The 19,398-nt window shown below is 39.1% G+C and overlaps 1 protein-coding gene across 1 annotated transcript in view; it reads left to right on the forward strand.

Annotated features, from left to right (window-relative positions):
* Positions 1 to 19,398, forward strand: part of LOC129360392 (teneurin-3-like) — a 179,510-nt gene that overhangs the window by 105,761 nt on the left and 54,351 nt on the right. The window contains 8 exon segments of the mRNA XM_055030568.1: positions 1,132 to 1,342; positions 2,363 to 2,464; positions 4,507 to 4,701; positions 6,371 to 6,571; positions 13,565 to 13,750; positions 16,296 to 16,316; positions 17,643 to 17,666; positions 19,209 to 19,355. Coding sequence (XP_054886543.1) covers positions 1,132 to 1,342; positions 2,363 to 2,464; positions 4,507 to 4,701; positions 6,371 to 6,571; positions 13,565 to 13,750; positions 16,296 to 16,316; positions 17,643 to 17,666; positions 19,209 to 19,355 — 1,087 coding nt within the window.

Consider the following 19,398-nt stretch of genomic DNA (forward strand, 5'->3'; position numbering starts at 1 on the left):
TCTTACATTGTAACATAATGTGAAAATTGTTAGAAATCTTTCAGGAATCTACATATGAAAACTGAAAAAGAACAGTGGTTTTTAACTCGCAGCAACCTGCCTCATCTCTGGGTTTGAATTGCTGCTCTTTTCAAAACGCTGCTACAGAGCCAATCTGTATGCATCACACTCCTTAGCAGCCCACAGACTCTTTTTCCAGCCACAGACTTCAGTGTAGACACAGTACATCTGTGTAGCTAACAACTGCTTTAGCCTGGGGATCTGCTGTCTTCATCTGCTGTGCTACTTTGCAGCCTGCAGTCTGTTTGGGGATTGTTTGTACTGTATGCACTGTGCTGTTTTTTGCTACATGTTATGGCTCCAGTCAAAATGTGGTTCAGGTGCTGCTGAGCAGGTGCAATGAGAGCAGATGCACCTCTTTACTCATTGGCAGGACTAACTCGTTGCACCTTGTTTGCACAGTAAATCAATGTTGTTTTTTTTATTTTGAGAAGAAAAAAAGAAATACTCTCATGCAATAAGAAAAAGGAAAAATACACAAAATTGGTTACATTTGATACATGCATTTTTATCAGAAATATATGTAAATACATGTAATTACAAGATAATTTAAACATATCAAACATTAGAGACATTAAAATGTGACATTCATGCTAAACTTAAGCTGGAAAAACTAAACAGATACATATTTTCTTCATTTCCTGCAGATGAAGCAGCGTTAAACCAATCCGACTTTTAGACAAGCATTTTCACACCACATTGTCAAGGTTAATTTAACAGACTCTAATAAACACATAATGCATTTTAAATTCCCATCAGACTTCAAAACATAGCTTTTGCATTTGCCTCAGAGCCGTATCAGTTCCATCAGTACACAAACACCTCTCCAGACAATATCTATCAACTCCAAATACCTGCCACAGGAAAATCAACAATTATTATACGTGAATATTTGCTATGTATACACAATTCACTTCTGGCTGTTTCTTGCATCAAAACTTTGCATATATACCATCAGAGGGAAATCTACTGGTTGCATACAAAGTATCCTACAGAAAAAACATTCTTACTTTTTAGACTGAATAGCAAACACTTTTATGTGCTGACAAAAGCTCTCTGTATTTTGTACAGTATGACTTTGTGGAGCTCCTGGATGGCAGCCGGCTCATTGCCAAAGAGCAGTGGACCCTGAGCGAACCAGACACAAGGGCCCGGATCGATCACCCGGTCACCGTCCACCAAGCCGGATTCATCCAGTACCTGGACTCAGGGGTGTGGCACTTTGCATTTTATAATGACGGACGGAGCGTGGAAGTTGTCTCCTACAACACTATTATCCAGGGTGAGAGGACACACGTCTGCTGGGAGGCCTAATGAGTGTGAATGATGTGTAATGACATGTTTGGAAGGTTTTAATTTCCTGGAACAGCTGGGCCTGAATGTGAGCATCTGAGAATCTTTCCCAGACAAATTGAGTTTCCACAAAGTTTGAGCAGCGCACAGCGTAGATTTTGGTCTTCATTCCACTGCAGTGGATTATTGTGCTTAGCACTATAATGCAAGACTTTACAGAGCATTGATCCTAACCTCCTAACAACCTCTTCCGTGTTCTGAAGTGTGTGAAATTTCCTTGTGGGTTATGGAGAAGGAAAAACACTAGGGTTGAGTTAACGTTTTTCTTTTTCTTTCCTTTGGGGACTCCCATTGATCCAGCCCTACAAATATGAAGGTATCGATGTGTGAGGTCAAAATTGCTTGAGTCCGACACTGGCTCAATGAACATCCAATACAAGCTAAAGTAATAACATAAAAGTTGGCCCTCTTAACGCCCATCAAAATGAGGGCCCTGGTCTTTTGGGGCTACGATTTATGAGCGTTGGTCTGTTGAAAGAACACAAGATCTGTCTGTAGGATATGTCAGATTAACTTCAACTCAGAGAGGATTTGAGCTGTAAACACTCAGGAGATTGCATGGCTTGTGTGGGCATGATCAGTCATTCACGGGGCCGGGGTGTTGGTGATGCAGAAGAGGAGACAGCAGGGGAAGGAAATATCTCAAGGACATGGAATTATGTGGTCTACTTTAAAATGCATCTTTGTGGATTTTACTTAACAGGGCTTAGTTGCGAACAGTAAGCATGCAGTGCACAGCTATGGAGGCTTAGACCTTAGTGGGACATAGACAAACAGCTGTAAATGTATGCCATGCTGGATCAGAGCACAGCACATAAGAGACATGTAATTCTTTGAAGAAGTCAGCTTGGTTTCCATGCCGTTTTCTTTCACTATGCAGTTGTTAAAGGTTTTTTGCAACATGACAGTTCATAGAGGTATTAATAGCTGCACACCTCTGCACCCACAGAGTCTGTGACAGAGTGCACACACAACTGCTATGGGAACGGCGAGTGTGTGTCGGGATCGTGCCACTGCTTCCCTGGATTCATAGGACCTTACTGCTCCAGAGGTAATTACTCAGCTTTAATAATTGCCTTAAATGGTCCCTTCAGTCTTTTTAGGGCTTATCAGTTCAATATTCTTTTAATGGAAAATTGATCTGATAAGTTTAACATGGACCTATTTCACCTTAATCTCAACAAGTATATTTTGTCTGTCTAACCCAGGCCACAGTTCAGTTTGATTTTATTCCACCCACCTTTTTTTTTATTTCCACCTTAAAAAGTCCGAGGTAAACTGAATCTGGCCCTGTGTGCTTTCTCAAACTGAAGAAAAATTAGCTAAATCAATTTCCATCTCTTGAGTTTAACTGATAAATTGTGTTTGCTTGAATTAGCTTCTCTTCCTTCATGAAGGTAAACATGTGAAAATCAAAAACTCTAGATCCCTGAGAACGACGTTCAACCTGCACAGGTAGCCAGTCCGTCACACAGGCTGAGAGAAATATGTTAAATATTTACAGTCCACATATTACAAAACTTTCCATTGGACACAATTGTTAGACCTTTTTCTGTTTTTGAGGATATCTAAGCTAACAAGATAAGCAGAAATAAGAGTAGGCATTACTCCACTACTTGCACATGTGTAAAATTTCCTTTTTTATTTCCATTTTGATGAATGCTTGTACTCAGTAAAATATTCTTATAATATACCATGTGCATGTAGGCATCATATTAGGTTTCATTGCGCAGGCTGGGTACTAATTGGACTTGAATTCAGAACGGGTCTCCTGTATGCAGACCATTCTGTTGACTAAACACAATGTATTTGAGAATATAGATCTTTACCTTAGCTTTAAAATTTTGAGGTTGAATTTTTAAATGCAGAAAACACAGCAGCTTTGTCGTTCAGCCTTCCTGTAAAAAGTCTTGCTCTCTCTCGCTCTCTCACAGCTTGACTGAACTCTTCTCTTGTTTTCCCTTAAGCAGCTTCTTTTGGTGCAGTGCTTTCTCCATTATTATTTTAAACATCTAGCCAATTCTGAAAATAGCTAAATGAGTCACTTATCCCGTTAACATGCCTTATACCGGTTCTACCACAGTCAGTCCTGACCGGAACCAGCAGTTCCTGCCCATCTTTCATAACTACCCAGGCCCACCTGAGTGTTGCTCAAAATCTGTTTCATTGACAGTAAACTTCCTTCGTTGATTGGGTTAAGCTTTAATCTTAACAACTTCATACTTTTGGGCAGTTAGTTTTTCAGACAAATTGAAACAGCTGCATTTATTTGAGTGAGGCATAATAAAACCCAGACAGAGGATGACATGTAACACCAGCTATACTCTTAACTAATAATAACATTAATAATAATTGTCATATGACAAAATAAAAAATAAATGAACATTGCATGGGCCTCAGACCTTTATTAAATTTTTAGTGCACAAGATAATGTGCTCTGAAATGCCTTCCTCTTGTTTCGTTCATTTTGACTGCAAAGGACCTTGCGTGCCACTCTGTGCTGTTGCTGCACACGGTCACTGAAGCCACTGTTGGGATGTATATATCTCGATTACATTTCATCCAACCACAACCTCAAGGTTCTGCTGAGTATCGCTGCAAAAGACATCAGAGCATTGACCACAGCTCCTGCGTGCTCACACTGGCCCACAGTCTCGTGTTCCCGCCCATTCTCATGCCACAGGACTGAGGAACACACACCAATGGAGACACACCCAACTTGGCTCAAACCAAACCAGACATTAGCCAGCTGGAGTGAGACTTGACAGTGGAGAAGGGGCTTTTGTAACAGCATTTACATGGAAAATGGTTGTTTTTAATGTGACCTTTTGGTTGTGTTATATAATACTAATAATTATAATAAGTTTCTGATGAGCCACTTACCTGTCACGACCAATATTTTTGAAAATGTGTGTGATTAGTTCTAAATATGGCCTCCCAGTAACTTCCTGGTGCTTCTCTACAAGAATATTACAGCTGCATAAAGTTTAATCTCTGTAGACATTATTTAATCAAGCTAGAACATAACTAGTCATGGTGCAAACTTGCATGTTTGCATAATTTTGACTTCTCGAACATGATCTCTTTCCTCAGCTGCTTGCCCCGTGCTGTGTAGCGGTAATGGCCAGTACACCAGGGGGCGCTGTCAGTGCTATAGCGGCTGGAAGGGCACCGAGTGTGACGTTCCAGCAACCCAGTGTATCGATCCGCAGTGTGGGGGACACGGACTCTGTGTGGCGGGAAATTGTGTGTGCAACACCGGCCACAAAGGAGTCAACTGTGATCAAGGTAAGCCAGAAAGAAAAACTCTTCCTGCTGGATTCAAAGCCGGCCGATGCAACACGTTTGTTTGTGATGCTCTGGGGAAATCGACTCATTCTGCGAGTGAAACAATCGGCGTTTTCAACTCCACCAAGCGGATAATGCTTTGGATGTTGTTATTGATATTGTGTGTATAAATTAACTCTGTTTAAGTGTTAAGACCTCATCGGAGGTACAAGCTTGAGCAGACTACGCCTTGCCAGTCGATGCAGTCACCTGCCACAGGCCTCCACAGATGATGACACCTGTGAAAATCAATCAGTTTGTGGCATCTGCTCCTCTGTTCAGAAAGAGCTGCTTCCTCTTTCTTGTCAGCTGCCCCTCCCAGCTCCAACCCTTTCACTTCATTGCATTTAACTTTATTGATCTGCATGCAGATAAAAGGCAATTATCAGCTCAGATTTACATGTGGGAGTTGTTGACCCTACATGGCAAAGCTATTGAGTTCACTAATGAATATGTTGAGGTTTCTTTGGCGTGAAGAAGCATTGGAGAGGAGCTGCATCTGTAGCTCTTAAAGGATTTCCTGACTTTTTAAAGTTTCCTTGCAAATATGAAAATGCATTAAAAAGTAGGGCTAAAACAATTGATGGTGATGAATTTATTATTAAAATAATCTTTAGCTCACTGGATATACAGACTCAAAAAAGGTCAATTGCTGAAAGAACAACACAGTCAGAGCAGCAATTCAGCTAAAACTGAACAAAAACATATGCATTTTACATTTACAATTAAAGAAAAAATATATTTGTAATGTTCTGTCCAAAGTTCTTTAATTGGCAGGGTTTTTGCTTCACCTGGTTGAAATTCAGAAAAAAAATCCTATAAAGCACATTTTTCTGACCAGGTAATAATTAACTAGTCAAAATATAATCAAAAGACACCCTACACTTTACTGATGATGCAAAGTCAAACAGAAGGGACTGAGCTTTTCACATGTTGATGTTGGAAGTATTTTATTTAGCTGCCCATGCATCATTTCCTACAATCACTAAAAAGTCTACAAAAATAGGTTTATTTTATTATTTTAAAAAAGAATCTAATAACTTTTTTTATTTGCATTTTATGCGTTTCTAATGTATAAAAAGAGCTGGTGATTCAATGCAAATTTTACATAATATGCCTTTTTTCAATTAGAGCAATCGATTAATTGTCAGAATAACTGATAGAATAATTGATTACTAAAATATTCGTTAGCTGCAGCCTCATAAAAATGGCAGGAGGATGGAATATTTTTGGCACCTCTTTCTAGTTAGTAATAGGTTGATTATGTAGGTCATAATTGGCAATTATTACCCTAGATCAGTATAGTAATTGATCATATCAGTCTAGACACTAATTGGGCATTGTTTCATGCTATAATGGAGCATAATTATACTGTTTCTATGTTGGAACAACCCTATAATACATCGTAGAGCAGCTAGTTGAACATCGGGTGGAAAATTGCTATTGGCAGCAACGAAAGCCTGCAAAAATTTCAGCTGCTGCTCGATCGCCATCATCCGGCTCTCGAGCTTTTCCTCTCTGAAAATGACTTTTGGCTGGTTGAAGATTCAGAGTGGCCAGGGTAAATAAATATGTTTAAATCTAGAAGTGGCAAAGTGACATAGCTGTCACCCTGGTTGTGTGTCTTCAGTGGACTGTGTGGACCCGACATGTTCCGGTCACGGAGCCTGTCATCACGGCGAGTGCCACTGCAACCCGGGATGGGGAGGGATCAGCTGCGAGATTCTGAAGAGCACTTGTCCAGAGCAATGCTCCAGTCACGGCACGTTCAACACCGATTCAGGAACCTGCGTCTGCGAGGCCAAGTGGACGGGAGCCGACTGCTCCATAGGTCAGAAACCATTTTATCATCCATTCAATTGTTGCATGTGTCGACTGGAGGAGGTTTTCATGTTGTTAATTCTGCAAATGCTCACCTCTGTGAAATGAGAGTGGTGACGACAGAATGCGCTCCTTAAACCCTGGATAACAGCTTTGAAACTGTATATTTGTGTCATAAATGTATGAAGTTTACAGGCGTATTCAAGAATCTCAGCAATTAAAAACCCAAGAATTACAGCTGTTATGTTTGACCTTCTAAATGGAATATGGTAAATTGCTGATTCCCAGATGAATAGCTCACTACTTTTTCTGTTGAGTGACTCAATTGTTAATCAAGAGTCTCAGCTGTAATTAAATTTTAGTGTTTTAATTAAACTTGACAGTTCTGGTGTTTTTAAACTTTTTCGATGTAATCACTTGGAGGCAGAAAGTTAGAGGCTTTCAGGTCCCAGATAAACACGCACTCACTCTCTCACACACACACACACACACACATGCTTTTCTCACTAAAGTTAAAGAAGATATTTAGTTTTTCAGAAATGAATCTGTAGCCTTTTTTCCCACTCAGTCCTTTTTTATTGATGATTGATCTATAATGATTTCTGCTGGAGCAATCTATGTGGTTAGATCTGTGGGATTACATCTTTCCTACTGTATCCTTGGGTAATGTTTCAGCCACGCTAGCATGTAATTGGCACCACATTTCTCCGTATTTACTCCAAACAAACTTCCCCCTCGCTGTGCCAGGCACCAGGTCCACCAAACAGCAGACGTATGCGCCTTTACTAACAGGCTGCGAGTTGAAATAACACATCTCTGCTGTGGCACAGTAGGGCCACATGTGGGTGTCTTATTATTCGGAAAGTTAAGGAATAATTGTTCAACTTGGCAGCACAAGTCCTGATGAAATTGTGACAGCTGTGATGGTGATATATTGCTTACTTTTAAACGATTATTTTTAAAAAATGGTTTTGGTTTTGAAATATAATTTAGTGAGCTAGAAGGATAATTTATTTTCTAAAATTAATGTATGACAATTTGGAAAGAAAGCTCTGAATCAATCATATGCCTTATTTTCTTCCGATATTTTCCATAAGGAAGCAACAAAATTACTCATTTGTGATGTCTCACTAATTCGTAGCTACGGTGATAGATGGGAGTGTGAGGTCCGGTTTAAACTGTTGCAGTGCTGCCGGCGCTGTGTTTGAGAGCACTGCATTACATTCCTCTATTTTCATTTGGAAGGTTACTTATTTTCAGCAATAAAACACTTTCACTGCATGAACATTTTAATGTTGTGTCGACTTGTTCAGAATTCATTCAGAACAATGTAACCAGCTCCAGCTATTTGGACAGGAAGATTTTTAGATGCCTTTTTGCCTCAATGTTTTATATCTCGGAAATAATCTGAGGGTGAGCGCTGAAAATAAATCCACCACAAAATACTTTCCTTGAGTCTTAGAAGACAAATGTTTACATCTGATAGCCGCTTACGCTTGGAAAGTTTGCTGAATAAACAGGAGGACTGAGGAGAGACTCCTCTGGAAATGATACTTCATTATCAGTATATTTGTTTAATACGGCAGCTGGTCGTCTTTAGACATTTTTTACCTTGTTGCCTCTGACTGCCTCTGCCGGGTGAAGGAGACGTCCGCTGTGAGACGCTGCGTTACCGCCTCAGAGACCTGTCACAACCAGAGCAATTTTCTTTCTTTTACTCAGGCACAACTCAAAAAACTTAAAATCATTGAAACGTTCATTTATTTCAATTTGAACAATAAAACGTATATATAGGATTAACACCCACACAGACTGATATATTGCAAGCATTTCCTTTTGCTTGCTAATTATGGCTTGTAGCAAACAAACACCCACAATTTGTTTTCAAAGACAAGTAAAATAATACATGACAATTTTTAAACAAAAATTATTTACAGAGAAACCTGCTGCCTCTTCAGCAGCAGGTTTCTCTGTAACCTGCTGCAATCTGTCAGGTGTAGACAGATTGCTTCATACAAGCACATTAATGGAAAGTTCAGTAGAAGAAAAAAAAGCCCGGCAGTAAAAGGGCACCATCTGCAAGGATAACAGCGGAGAAAAATGGCTGGACTGTTGCTCTTTGGTCATGATTCCAGTCAGACAGTGCTATATCCATGCATATACCAATCAAAACGTTTGGTGGAAGGAAAACATATGGTAAAGAAAGCCATACAAGGATAGCCACGACATTTAAATGAGTGCGAATCAAAGTCCTTTCAAGAGTTGAGGGAAGATTCATGTCTTTTCAAATTAAAGAAAATGTAGCATTAATTTGCTACAGTGTGGAGGAAGAGAAGACATGAAATCCAAATCATCTCCACAATTTAAACGTCTGGATTAACATTGTTTAATTTTTAGTTTGTAGACATCATTCTCTAATTATATGAGAAACTGAATATTGGATTTTTAATGATAGTGATTAACCTGTTATGAATCTGAGTTTCCTTTTTAGTACTGAATTATTTAAATAAAATTTCAATAATTATTGTGATGCATCCATAGTTTCTTCCTGCAGGACTTTAGTGGTTGTTATTTTTTACTCATAATCTGTCATGTTTCATCAGATTAAACTGGTTCTAACATGGATTAGAGCCAAAGCCTGTGGAAACATGCTGGAAAATAAAAATACCTCAACAAACCTAAACTTTCTTGGATATTTCAATATTTAAATATATTGAATCTTTGTAAATCAACTAAAAGAAAAATAAATGAATCAGCAATGTTTTAGTGTGACCTGGAAGTAGACTGGGATTTACCAGAAAGGTTTCAATGCTCATCCCGATAATAATAATAATAATAATAATAATAATAATAATAATAATAATACAGCTTAAGAGGTGACATATGCAGCATATTTATAATCACCAACAATTTCAACCTAAAAAATCCATCCAATTCAATACTAATTAAATCACACTGTGGGTGAGCTCACACTCTTACAGTTTTGTAATCAACACCTTGATTGAAGATGAAACATATGTTGATATCAAAACTCTTATTCCACTGAACCTTAGCATATGTTCTTCCTTTGCATGTGTGGACTTAGAGATTAGTTGGAAATAATCTTTGGAAGTCTTTGGTAACAGCTTCATGTGATGTGGGAAAAAGAGACATTTTTGTCTTCCTGTCTGCCTGCAGCCATCTCTTCATTAGTTACCTTCTGTGCTTTAGATGGGTTTGCCTTTCGACACAGGTAGGTGTCTTGTTAGTTCAAAGGCTGGCCCCTCCTGGCGGCTATCTGAGAATCAGGTGATTTATGCGCCGTTGCCCCTCTCAGAGATGACTCCTTCCCTGCGTGTTGCAGCCGAAGTGGAACACATACTGAGTCAAACAATTAAAAGCAGAACTTTCAGTCTGTTTCAGTCTCTTTAAAAGAGTTGAGCGTATCTCTCTTGGGCTGAACTTGTGAAAATCAAAGCGTAAATGCGTCAGGATGGAGCGTTTGAAATAACGGGTTCCTTTGCAAACCTTTTGAAGCAGCGTGAAGCCAGTTTGGATGGGGCAGGAACAAAGGAACGATTGTGTTAGAGAACAGGATTTATTTTCCCTCCTTTGTGTCCACTTCATTTAGGTTTTGTCTAAAGAAGTAATTTTCAATTCTTTTAAAGTGTTCAAAAATTTCAGACAAATCTACTCACGCAGCACGACATCTTGTCAATAGCAGAACTGATAAGTCTGGCCTCGCTGCGGTGCGGTCCAAGAGTTGGGGAGTTTACCCATCTGGCTGGGTGGAGGATTCCTTCGTAATTAATGCTGCGGTTCTTCTTCAATTAAATAAACTTTAATTAACAAGCTGTAGCATGGATCGACCGCCCACAACCCCCATCCAGCTCGAGTCAGGGGCATGTTAAAGGCAGATAAACACTTTTGCACTAATGAAAAATTGATTGCATAGATTCTATGAGAAGGAGGTATTCCTTTGGAATTAAATGACTCCCCTCCAGAGGCACGCTTAATATTCTACAGTGTCTGCTCAGCTTAATCAGAACCATCCAAGGTCCCTCAATCGAAGAAAAACTCCATTCAGTGAGCTGGAGGAGACAGACAGCCAAAAAGACCTCTGTGAAGGGGATGAGTGAGGGCAAAACAGTGGGAGTGGACTGGATTAAAGGAAAAACCATGAACAATGTGAGGAGCTTCTTTATTACTTTCTTCGTTCATTATGAGCTGCAAATAATTCTGATTCATTTATTTTCTCTGAAGTTGATATGAAATGCAGTCTAAAAATTTAAGAATTCTCTATCAACATGTTGGATTCAAAAACTTAGCGGGGTGTTTGTGTTTTTTGTTTGTTTGTTTGTTTTTTCGGGAGTGGCGTTTTGATTTTCCTTTTAGAAATCATTCCACAAGTTTCAAGGTTTTTTTTTTTTTCTGAAATGTAAGTTCAAATGTAATCGCATTTTTTAAATTTTGCTCATCCCTTTTAGACACTTAAAAAGGCAAATATTTTGTACTTTGAGTTAAATTTTTATATTTTAAAACAAAATAAATTGCTTCTTGTTTTTTCTTACCCATTTCTAAAAGGCAAACTATATGATCAAAGATACACTGATCCTAGAGGTAATGATCTATCTAGTTTCAAGTTCAAAGCAATAATTTAATAGTAATGTTGTCTTTTTAGTCATTTAGAGACGGACTTGCAGGTGAATTTTGTATCATTCAAAATCCGAGTTTGTTTTACCTCAACACCACAAACTCCTGGCCCGATGTCTGCCTTTTGGATTTAGAGGGGAGAATTCCTGATTTCATTAATCTTCCTCATTCTGAAGCAGAAAAGAAACCGCAGACCATCACACTACCACCACTGTACCTGTCTGTCAGAATGCTGTGTTAGTTTTACACCAGTTATAACAGGGCACACACTTTTGTCCCGTCAGTCTACACAACATTTTCCTGACATTTTTGGGGCTCATTCATGTAAAGGAGATGATGCAATGTAATCCAAACATAATTCAGCACATTTAAATGGGCAATTTCCTCATGTTGTAAATCCATAACAGACGATAGAAGACATCAGTTACAATCATGCCACTCTTGACTACAATGTATTTAAGAAGAAAGAAATTACAGTAATACACAACACATACAATCCATCCAACAGGACAGATTGAAATACAAAATAAACACAATGAAATATAATCCCAATTCTGAAAAGTCATTGAAAATGACAAACAGCTGATGAACAGCATTAAAATGGCCAAATTAGATGCAATTAGGATTAACTGGATGTCCATAGTAACAATAATGGTTACTGTGTCAAAACACTCAAAAAGGAGCAGCTAGAACAACTAAAAAGCAGATTACGTTCAACAGAAAACTCAATGCACAAAATGTAGTTACTAGCCAAACAATGAAAGAGGAGGACTAACAATACCATGGATGCAGAAACATTGATTAAACAAAAACTAGAGTCCAAATAAAAATGAGGCTAGTGGAGTTCTGATGATCGAACTGAAACAGGAGCCATCTGTGAGTCCAGTTCTGCAGCGGGAGTAAAAACTAATCTGGGATGGTGATGCGTTCAGAAACCAGTAAATAAAATAAACTTGTCAACAATAAATTTAGTCGGGATTTATTTTACCCTTCAAACTCTCCTATCTATAGTATTTCTGTCCAGTCAGAATCATGACCTTTGATCTTAACTGTGACATATGTGACCACCTGCTTGAGTCATTGATGAGCTCTTGGAGTGAATGGTTGGTTCTCCACTGTCCCATGCTTTCTCCATTTGTAGATAACATTTTTCATTATGGTTCCCTGGAGTCTCAAAGCCTTAAAAAAGTTATTTTTCTTAAAGTATTCTCTCACAGCAAAAATTTGTGTTCTAAAGATTTGATAGTAGTTCTTGTTTTCTGTAAAATCTGCACGTCTCCATCTCCCATAAGAGCAGAAGCAGCTTGTTGAGCATTAGCTTTAACATGAAAAACTCAGATTCCTCACCAACAACACATCCAAACGTGTCAGTTTTCTGAAGACAGCATATATCTGCAACAGCTGCTCTTCTGTTTGCAGTACTATAAGAAAGCATGTTCATTACACATCTCTGAGTCGAGACAAAAGAACCCAGCTTCAGTCTGTTAAGACGAGGCAAGTGAGGCTTCATAATTTGCCACAGTGCTTATTTTGGAAGTTTTTCCACATACAGTAATTGCAGTTCTTTATTCTCACAAGCTTTTTAGACATAGACAGGTTTTGTTTCATTTTAATAGAGCCGCACTGATAAATAATGCAATCCATGAAAATAGTGGAGCCTTAAACAGTGAAAGCATCACAAACAAAAGTCTGTTTTTATTTCTTTTATTCCAAAGTGGTTATTGAAACAAATGCTTAATGTATGTTGTGAACACTTCCTGATGACAGCCACTGGTTAGAGGGATTCAATCAATTTGCTGATAAGATAATTTCAGCCCTCAAAAATTTGCAGCTGAAGGAAACAGGATTAAGTTGGTGTGATCTGACTTTGAAAGCTTCCTTCTTGCATTTTTAGAAAACTATGTGCTTCTATTTAGCGTTTAAGACTTTATTCAATTTGTGTTAAACAGTTACTTTTCATTTTGCTTCACTTTGCTACAGAGATGTCTTGATGTTTCCAGGCTCTGGGAATTGATGGAAATATATTTTTTGGCAAACATTTTCACTCGTTGGAGCAAAAGATATGCAGTTCTAATATGCAAGCATCACATTTCTCATATTTGGGATGATGCTTACATAAGTATCCAAAGCTCCATGGATTTTTATACTTTACATCAACAAAAAATTGTGTATAGTTGTTCAGTGGAGACAAATGTACAGATGGTTCTACAAACAAATTTTGTTTACTGTTGAACTTTTTGGCCCAATTTTACTCTTCTGAGCAAACATTAGAGAGGGATTTTGTTCTTTTAGTGGTCGATGCAGAAGGAGGTAGAGGGCTTTCAGAGAACAGAAGATGCATGTTTCAGCGGCCCTCTTGTTTCTGCAACAGAAGTGTGTGTGGTGGACTGCGGTTCCCACGGCTCCTGCATCGGTGGTGCCTGTCACTGCGAGGAAGGCTGGACGGGACCAGAATGCGAGCAAAGGGACTGTCACCCACGCTGCATCGACCATGGAGTCTGCCGGGAGGGCAAGTGTGACTGCCACCAGGGCTGGACGGGCGAGCACTGCACCATCGGTGAGCCACGGCGACACACACACCGACACACGCTTCCCAGAGAGACCCAGGCCCCAGAGGAAACTCATCTATTGGCAGGCATAAAAGGGCAATGCTGGAAAGTGAACGCTGGTATTTTCAGAAAGGGTTTGAGGCATTAGATCATTTTATACTTCTGTTGCTGCCCACGCTCTCCGAACAACCACCACAAACTAGTCAGGAGTTGTTAGTGATGTTTTCAGGGTGCACAGCTCAACCTCTGCTGGCTGGAGCCCAGTTTCTACAGAAAACTGAAACTATCAGAGCAGCCAGGAGGCGGTCTGTCAAACTTCCTGAAAACCATTAAACGACTGGTTCCCATACATGGAAAATCTTGTTCCTATTTTTTATTTCTTTTTCAAATAGTTTTTATAAATCCAAACTGGCATTTAAAGACTTTGCAGTTAATATTGAATATTTGTATTTCAATTTTATGCTACAATAAGTCTAACGTTGATTTGATTATTATATACTGACAAAGTATAGTTCAGATTTAATCAGTTCTGGGGAACACAGTTCTGTAAAAATGAATAAATGAAGCATTTTTCACCTTTAAATGCTCATAATGTGCCAACTCCTCACTCACTAAACAACTAAGCAGTAAAATCTAATTTAGCTGTAAATTTCATGTATATTTTTAAAAAATTTGTGTCTGCCTGACACAGTGGCACCCTGGGTGAAGAGACATTTCACTCATTAAAAAACCTCTTCGGTAAGAACAACGTGCTACTCTGTGTTCTTGTTCAAGTTTAGATTTTATTAATTTCTCCTTCTGCTGCTTTGGGTTTCACCTTCACCTTCACCCAGGCTGCTTTATTTAATAAATTCATATTAGTAGCAAATCTTTGGTTTTCTAAAGGCAATGACCTGCTGATCCGAATGGAAATGTTTTCTCTGCTGAGATTTTCCTCCAGATGTAAGAGTTATAAAGAAACTGATGTGAATGGAAATATTTCAATCTTTTGAAGAACAAATTGCTGCTGTAAAATTTTGAGTGTTTATATGGTAAATCTTTGAATATTATGTTTGCTTTTTTGTCATCTGTTGCTCTATTTTCTTGCACCGTACACATTCTTCCTTCAAAAGAACCACATATTCACTTTGTAATTTATATAAAAAATTAATACATTCCACCTTTTAAACTGCTGAAGTGGGTCTTCTGTATTAGTGAGTCAAGGGCAGGTATTAAGGGAGCCATGAAACCGTTGGAAGGCCTCTTTGGAATATCCTTTTTTTCCAAAATAGCAGTGCTTCACCTGGCATTAATGAGGATAATGAGTTCTGAGATGCCACTTCTTATTGACCTTTACTTCAGACTTCCTCCACATTTTCCCCTCTGCCAAAGGTCCTGTAGTTAAACCTTGACACCCAGCCTCAAACACCGTTCTCCCAAGTGTCATCCTCCCGCCTCTCCATGGCAGCACATTAGCCGCAAAACAAAAAGATCCGACCCTCAAAAACTCTCGAGTCCTAATTACGTATTTACAGGTTCTCTCTCAAGCAATCCCTTCTCTGCAGCCCGGGTCCACCTCTGAGGCGAGAGGAGATTGCAGAGAGGGAGTTGTTGGAAGGGTCACATTCCTGATCTTATTAATCTTTCCCTCCTCGGGGGCCGCCTCTGCACGTCGTCATCCATTTTCTCTTTCTTTTCTTCTGTTCGAGGCTCCCGTCAGGAAAGTAACTCCATGCTTTGGACTCTCATGAATAGGCAGTGTGCTACCTTTTCTTAAAGGAACTGGGAGCTTATTTTGTCTTTCAAACTCTGAATAACTGCCATTTGCACAAAGCGCCTTTTAATCACATTACATGGTCAGCGCCTGAATGGAGCACTTCCTTGGTCATTCTTTTTCACAAGCATCTAGATCCTGTTTTATATGCAAGGCTTACCCTATTGTCAACTGCTTTCTCAGCACTGCGGTTTGCTGCGAAGGTGTTTTTGATTTGTCTCAGAGTAAAATCACTGAAGTGGAGATGATGAAAAGATGTAAAAAAAAATAAAAATAAATAAAAGCACAGAAGCAGAGAACTGTGCTTCCTGATCCATTCACATTGGAAGCTGAGGCTGTACACATGCTGACATGCAGACAGAGAAATGTTTTGATGCAAATGTTTTGTTGGGATGAAACTGATTCAGATGGTCCGAAAACAAAGAAAAGACAAACTGTGCATGTTTTAAATGAGAAAAAGAAGATGGAGAGTGTTAACAAAGCTGCAGAATTGATTCTAGTTGTTTTTTTAAACAGAAATATATCCACAAATCAAGGCTCCTTTACCCACTGGGACATTTACTATTCTGATTAATCACTCTGCTTTATTTTAAAAGTTTTTTACTCCTTTCACTAAGCTAAAAATAAGCTTCTGTAACTGTAGCTGCTGTTACTTCTGTCCATAGATTTTCTTTGTTTCTTTCTCTGCATTTCTTTGCCTAACTCTTTCTTATATCCATTCTCTTCTTTATTCCATGTTTCTATGCCTGTCTGCCTCCCTCTCTGTCTCTTTCCGACTCCGTCTTGGCTTACACGTGTAGCCTTGGATTCCAGAGTATCAGGTAAAAAGACTTTCCCTTTGTTCACAACTTTTATCTTCATATGAATATTTTTTATGTGCTTCTAATCAAACTGAATCCATATTTTGGTTAAAAATGTGAACGCTTTAAGGCAGAAATTTGGTGAACTTGCATCTTCCCTCTCTTTCATTAACACTAATCATACAGGTAATCCTCAATAAATTATATTGTAATTCAAAGTAAATTATTTTAATTATCAAATTAAATGTTTATTCCTTTTAATTTTGATAACTATGTCTTACACCTAATATAAAAACAAAATTCAGTTTCTAAGAAAATAAAATATTGCACAAGAGAAGTAAATCACAATTTCTAATTGATAACATGTCGGGCTATTAAAAAGTATGAGCATGTGCTCTACATGCACTGAGTACTAGATTGGGTCTGTTTTTGGATGAATTAGTGCTTAGATGCTGTGGGAGACATTTGTACTTTTGCCGGTGTGAGCAGCTGCCAAGTCCTGCTGGAGAATGAAACGAGGAACTCCATAAAGTCTGTCAGCAGAAGGAAGCATGACCTGCTCCAAAATGTCCTGGTAGACGGCAGCGCTGATTACATGGTTCCTGAAATCATTACTGAATCTGAAAACTTCACTTTAGACATGAGGCAGCTTTGTTTCAAGGCACATAAGTTTTTATGTACGGGACATAAATATAACCTTCAGTGTAAAGGTTGTATGCTTAAATATTACTTAAGCTGTGCAAATAGAAGAATTAATAATTTTTCAGCAGACAGTTGTTTTGAATTGAAAATGTTGCTTATCTTGCTAATATGAGATTTTCCATTAAAATGTCATTATTTGTGATTAATTAATTAAAAATTTGAGGTTTCTTATTTATCTTATGTAATACTCAAATTTTCTGAGAAACTGAAATGTGTTTTTTAATTACCTGCAAGCCATAATTATATCAAAAATGTTCAGTTATTTTTATTTTATTTATTTATTTATTTATTTCAAACAAATGTTTAAAATGTGTGTAATAAAACTCAATGGAATTTAAAAAAAAATTGAAATACAGTTTTCAACAATATTGTAATTTATTGAGATGCACCTGTATGCTGTCACAAAACAATCATCATAAATAACGCCACAAGACGAAAGAGTCCAACTAAAAGGCGGTGAAAACAACGACCTGCAGGACCTTTTCTCTAAATATTTAAGCTACGTTTACAGGCAGCTGTGTTCCAGACACCGCTTCTTCTGCAACTTACTCTAAGTAAATGTGTTTGCCAGTCTTAGCACACTGCCACCGCAGAGATAAGTAATTTTCTTTTCCAAATGTTTCCCTTTCCTCGGATGTGTAATAGGAGCAGTCAAGATAGGATATAAAGGTAAATTGAACCACTACCCCCACAAGGGAGATTGTCATGAACAATCCCTCCCTGCTCTCTGTCTCTCCTAGCACGGCGTATATACACCTGTTTTATGTCCGAGTCGATCATAATGTTTCTGCTGTGATCCTGCTCCGCCCTCACACTCTTCCCCACCTCCCCCACACGATATGTCCCCTCATCTCCTGTCCGTCTGAACCAGTCTCACATGAGACTCCACGGTACGTCCCCTCTCCACCCCTCCCCCTTCCCACCACTGTCGTTACTCCCTGTGTCTGCCAGATTAAACGCCCAGAATTGGTGTGGTTTAGTCATGTTTCAGCTCCCTGTCTTCACCCTCCATTAGAAGGAATGCGATCTGGCAGCAAGTGCACTGTTTTCTGTAAATGTGGAGACTCTTGACCCTCCTTCCTTTTCTTCTCCTACTTCCCCCTATTTACATATATACTTCCTCCTCCCTTTGATGTTGCTGTTACTTCACATGAGTGTTTCCAACATCTGCAGCGAGCAGCTCCTGCTAATTATTTGCAGGCAAAGTCGATGGAAACCGGAGTGAAGGATTGCCAGCCTCTCCGATGTGAACGGTACACAGAGTTCCTCCACAGTCTGGAGACGAGAGGAAGAGTCTGAAAGTTACAGCTCCGGATAAAAATAACGAAACAAACCAGAAGAATATTGATATTTCTGAACCTGACACCATCCATCCATCCGTCCATCCATCCGTCCGTCTGTTCATCCATCCATCCATCCATCCATCCATCCATCCATCCATCCATCCATCCATCATCCATCCATCCATCCATCCATCATCCATCCATCATCCATCCATCATCCATCCATCCATCCATCCATCCATCCATCCTTCCATCATCCATCCATCCATCATCCATCCATCCATCCATCCATCCATCCATCCATCCATCCATCATCCATCCATCCATCCATCCATCCATCCATCCATCCATCCATCCATCCATCCATCCATCCATCCATCCTTCCACTGTAGAAATATATTCTATTCATAGAGAAGTTTTGAATTTGAAAGCAGCTCAGATAATTATAGACAATATATATGAAACGTAGTTTTATATATAAAAATGTGCAGGAACTCTGTGTACATTTTTAAAGCAATCATTGAAGTTGTAAATAAATAAAAATATATGTACTATTATTATTAACAACAGTTATGCTACTGATTCAGGAGGAATCTATCTAAAAAAACTCAGTTTTTTTTCTCACTCCCATTATTCTACTAACAGGAAGTGAAAGATTTCACTCTCTTTACTCTTTTATATTTCACTTTTCTCAGTCGTTGCCCCTTCAACTCATGTGAAACGACCGTAACTTGTCACTCCCCCACCCCCATCCCCAGTCCCGTCAGAGGTGTATCGTTCTGTATGTTCTCACTTCTGTCTTCTATCATTTTTACCCCTCTTCTTCCCCCGTTCCACTCTCACATGCCCTCTTCTGCTCTTGTCTCCTCACTCCTCCCTCTCCTCTCTCCTTCTGTCTCTCGTCTGCTCGGCCATGATGCTTTGACAGACGGCTGCCCTGGGTTGTGCAACAACAACGGGAGGTGCGTCCTGGATCAGAACGTCTGGCACTGCATCTGCCAGTCCGGATGGAGAGGCCTCGGCTGCGACGTCGCCACAGAGACGCTCTGCTCCGACGGCAAGGATAACGAAGGAGGTAGGAGGAAGCGAACGTTGAGTACAAATTGTCTGAGAAGAAA

Source organism: Poeciliopsis prolifica, unplaced genomic scaffold (genome assembly GCF_027474105.1).
Source record: "Poeciliopsis prolifica strain line A6 unplaced genomic scaffold, Auburn_PproV2 SCAFFOLD006, whole genome shotgun sequence".
NCBI classification, from domain to species: domain Eukaryota; kingdom Metazoa; phylum Chordata; class Actinopteri; order Cyprinodontiformes; family Poeciliidae; genus Poeciliopsis; species Poeciliopsis prolifica.